We start from the raw sequence: 4,361 nt of genomic DNA, 5'->3' as shown, positions 1-4,361 counted from the left end.
TGTTGATCAGCGCTGTTCACCCCTTTGATTGTTTTCTTTGCCCTCATTTGTCTAAGCGTTTTGGACAGCAGCAGCCACAGCTATACTAATTTTTATGGTCATTTACTTGTTTTTTTTGTCTGTGCGCCTGGACTTTTGTTTTTAATTGTATTGTTTATCAGCTACGATATCATATATGTTGAAAAACGAAGTGGATCCTGAGGAGGCTTTTCTTAGGCGAAACGTGCCAAATTCACCTGCTCTATTCGTTCTCATGTTCATCCAATTTCATCATTTTCACATTGTATCTGTAGCTGGCACCAAGTGTTTAATATGAGGTTATATCTTTTTACCACAATATACAAGTCTTTAAATGGGATTTGTATGATTGGGAGAAAACTAAAAGTAATCTTAGGTCTCCAAGGAGGAGACGCAGCCACACAATGGAGTTGGACGGGAAGTGGTTCAATCTTAAACTGCATAAGGGATTCTTTACACTTAGAGCAGTAAGGATGTAGAAATCCCTTCCATAGCTCAGTGGTGTAAGCAGAGAGTTTGGATCAATTTCGAAAACCTTGATTGTGTTTCTTGGCAAACAAAATGTACAGGGATATTGAAAATTGTAGTTTTAACATCAACATTGAATCGGATGGACCGGTGTCTTCATTCAACTTTATCAACTATATAACAAGGCCAGTCATTCATGCCTCTGAAGTCTTCTCCTTTTCATAATATGTATACAAATGTCATTATTTATGCTACTAATAAATGTATTATGATTCACAATATGAAGTAAAATCAGACTAATTTTATCTCACTTTCCATTTCCCTTTAAAAGGACAAAAGGCATCTCCCAAAACTTACTCTACTGTTGATATTTGGGGTGTCTGCCTCGCTCGGCATCTACCCGAAGTTCCTCCCATGTGATGATGAAAAAAACTCCACACTTGTGAGATGTAGTGGACGTAAGCTCAAGTATGTCCCTCTGATCACATCAGACCAAGTGATTGAATACGACCTGTCGTTCAATAAACTGGGACATCTGACCAGAAGAACCTTTGCCGGTGTGCCGAATCTGGAAATGCTTAATATGAGTAACAACTGCCAGCCAACAAACCTGAGACCGGACAAAGGGCAGTGTTGGGTGACCATTGATCCTGACGCCTTGATTGATCTGAAGCATCTAGAGGATCTGGACCTGAGTGGGAACAGTCTGACCACAATTCCTCCTTTACCAAAAAACATCAAACGCTTAAATCTTAATCTCAACAACATTTACATCTTGTCTGAGGGAGATTTTGCTGGATTAACCAAACTGACCTCCTTAAACATTGGATGGAACTGTTATTACAGGAACATATGTGCCAGAGAGTTCAGCATTTCAGAACATGCTCTCAGAGATGTCACCTCCCTGGAAATGTTGGTGCTGTCCTTTAATAACATAAGCTCCATCCCCAGGAACCTTCCTTCATCTCTCACAGAATTATATCTAGCAGAAAATAAGATCTGGAAGATTGACAAAGAGGACCTGTGCCACCTTGCCAAGCTCCAGAGACTGGATGTTCAGTGGAATTGCCAGAGGTGTGACCATGCCGCCCAGCCTTGCTTTCCCTGCCAAAACGACAGTGCCTTGCAGCTTGGGCCTGGAGCTTTTGACTGCCTCACCAACCTCTCCTACCTCAACCTCAGAGGAAACTCACTTTCCACCGTGAATGACTCTCTGTTTGACAATTTGAGCTGCTTGACCCATTTAGATTTATCTGATAACTTGTTAGATTTAGCAAAGGAAACATTTTTTTCAAAGTTAACAAAGGTGCGAACCTTGGATGTAGATTTTAACTTTCAACCAGATCGAATGTATGAGAAATTGGTTATAAACCCCAGTGCCGCTGCAATGAAGTCTCTCAAGAAGATCTCCCTGATTGGGTACTTCTTCAATATTCTAGATTCCAACAGTATTCAATCTCTGCTCACACTGCCAAACCTGAAGGAAATTTACCTCAGAACAAACTTTATCCTACAGACCAACCTGAGCATGCTTTTGTTGAACAAGAACATTCACAAGGTTGATTTGGCGGGAAATCTGATCTCTTTCCAACAAAGCAACGAAAAAAAAATTGATGAATTCTCACCTTCCTTTTCTACTCAACATGAGGAATACGTTGCTGGCCGGGTGGACCTTCGACATGACACAAACAAACATGAGGATACTACAAAAGAAAGTCCAAACTGCTGGCATTATAAGCGATCAGTTGACTTATCATTTAATAATCTGATGGCTCTCCACTCAGATAACTTTGTGGGAATGGAGGACATCGAATGCCTGAACATTAGCTACAACTACATCAACAAACGTCTGGATGGTAATCAGTTTGGGTATCTGAAGTCGCTACAACATTTGGATGTCTCGCACAACAGATTTGACTTGTACTATTACTTGGCTTTTAGTGAACTACCAAACCTCAGGATATTAAATCTGGCCCATAATGAGTATCAGTTCATGCTAAGAGGTGTAAACCACAGGCTCAATTTCCTTGAGAATCTCACCAACCTGATCGAACTGAATCTGAACCACAACATGATTGGCTTGCGTATAACAGAAGAGCTTAAGAACCCCTCACTGGAGAGACTTTTTTTCAGGCATAACGAGTTGATGAATGTGTGGCAATATGGTAAACAGACGTACATTACTCTGTTTACTAACTTTACCCGTCTGAAGTTACTGGACATCAGCTACAATAAGCTAGTGGTCATCCCAGTAAAAGTTTTGGAATATTTTCCTTTGTCGCTTGAAACTCTCATCATCTCTCACAATAATTTGTATTCCTTCCACTGGGAGAAGATCGCCCATCTAGTCAATCTTACCCACCTGGATCTCAGTCATAACTCCCTGAAATCTCTTTATAGCAACATGACCACCATCACAAGCAAACTCACCTACCTAAATCTGAAATCCAACAAAATTACATCTGTAAACAAAGAATTTTTTGAATCGTATCAGGAGCTCAAGTCCCTGTACCTAAGTGGAAACCGGATTCAAACCATAGACGTGAACAGTTTCCCAAAGAAGCTCCTCGAAACTTTACAATACTTGCACTTGAAGAAAAACCCATTTGACTGTGCTTGTCACACTAGTTGGTTCACCCATTTCCTGATGGAGACAAATATCACGGTTCCCGGCCTTGCCACTAAAATGAGATGCGATTCACCGGACATCATGAGAGGTAGGCTGCTACTCTCTATGAACCCGCAGTCATGTCAAGACTTGTATGGTCGAAAACTCTTTTTATGTACCACTTTTCTGGTGATTGCCTGGTTGCTGGTTACCCTAACCTTCAAGCTTTTTTCATGGGACTTGTGGTACCTGAGTCAGGTGCTTTTGACCTTCTTTAGACCTTATTCAAAGCTACCAGGGCAGTCAACGGAGGAGTATGATGCCTTCGTAGTGTTTAATACAAAGGATGATGCCATAACTGATTGGGTCTACCACGAGCTTTTGGTGCAGTTGGAAGGTCCTGAAACGGGCAGTTTTAGCTTATGCCTGGAAGATAGAGATTGGCTAGCTGGAAAATCGAGCATTGAAAACCTTTATGATTCCATATATAATAGCAAGAGAACGGTCTTCATTCTTGATTGTGAAGAATTTAGTACTGGTGTCCTCTGCCATGCCTTCTTAATGTGCCATCAAAGACTACTGGATGAGAAGAAGGATGTGTTGGTTCTGGTGATTCTTAATCACAGGATGAGAATGTCTCCATATTTACTGACCAGGAAAAGGATTTGTCCAAAAACTTTCATGATCTGGCCAAGGAACACCAAAGCACACGGATACTTTTGGCACCGCCTGAGGGTCCTCCTAAGACAAGACAGTCAACACTACTATGACCCTCGTCTCCAAAAACAGTTAAACCAGTAGGTCCTATGTCCAGCTTTGTAGCGAATAACCAGTTCGGCTCCAGAGCACTTTTTTATTTATTTTTTTTCGGCATACATGTAAAAATCTTAAATTTTTGACAAAAAAATTTAATTAAACATTATATATTTTCTGGCCCTGTGGAATAAAAAGTTGATAGTTGCAAGTTTTTTGTTTCACATGATATTTGCGCAACTGTTTATTAAAACGCAAATTGCAGGAAAAAATAAAATAAAATGAATTTTAGTGGAAAAATCACACCGTATAATACCAATTTTTGGTTAAAATATAAAAGATGACGTAGCATCGAGTAAATAGACACCAAATTGCGTGCACGCGCGATATCGCCAAAAACGATGGTGCCCAAAAACCCCCATAGGCGAAACTTTAATAGCCATTGCAGCTCATCAATTTAGAGTTAACTAGTAGCTCTTGTGCTAGAATTATCGTTCTCACTCTGACGTTCGCA

The 4,361-nt window shown here is 40.4% G+C and overlaps 1 protein-coding gene across 1 annotated transcript; it reads left to right on the top strand.

Moving 5' to 3' along the window:
* Positions 1-422: 422 nt before the first annotated feature.
* On the top strand, positions 423-4,058 carry LOC141102840 (toll-like receptor 7). The gene is made up of 2 exons (XM_073591869.1): positions 423-485; positions 818-4,058. Exons 1-2 carry the CDS (start codon positions 423-425, stop codon positions 3,893-3,895), a joined length of 3,141 nt encoding a protein of 1,046 aa, XP_073447970.1. The 3' UTR covers positions 3,896-4,058.
* Positions 4,059-4,361: the final 303 nt, after the last annotated feature.

Source organism: Aquarana catesbeiana, linkage group LG07 (genome assembly GCF_042186555.1).
Source record: "Aquarana catesbeiana isolate 2022-GZ linkage group LG07, ASM4218655v1, whole genome shotgun sequence".
Taxonomy (NCBI): Eukaryota; Metazoa; Chordata; class Amphibia; order Anura; family Ranidae; genus Aquarana; species Aquarana catesbeiana.
This window is presented reverse-complemented; position numbering and strand designations above follow the sequence as displayed.

Excerpts from the sequence above, each read along its gene's own strand:
- LOC141102840 (XM_073591869.1), top strand. The coding sequence starts at position 423 with ATGGAGTTGGACGGGAAGTGGTTCAATCTTAAACTGCATAAGGGATTC. Across the intron at positions 486-817 it reads GATTCTTTACACTTAGAGCA|GACAAAAGGCATCTCCCAAA; the intron begins GTAAGGATGTAG and ends TCCCTTTAAAAG.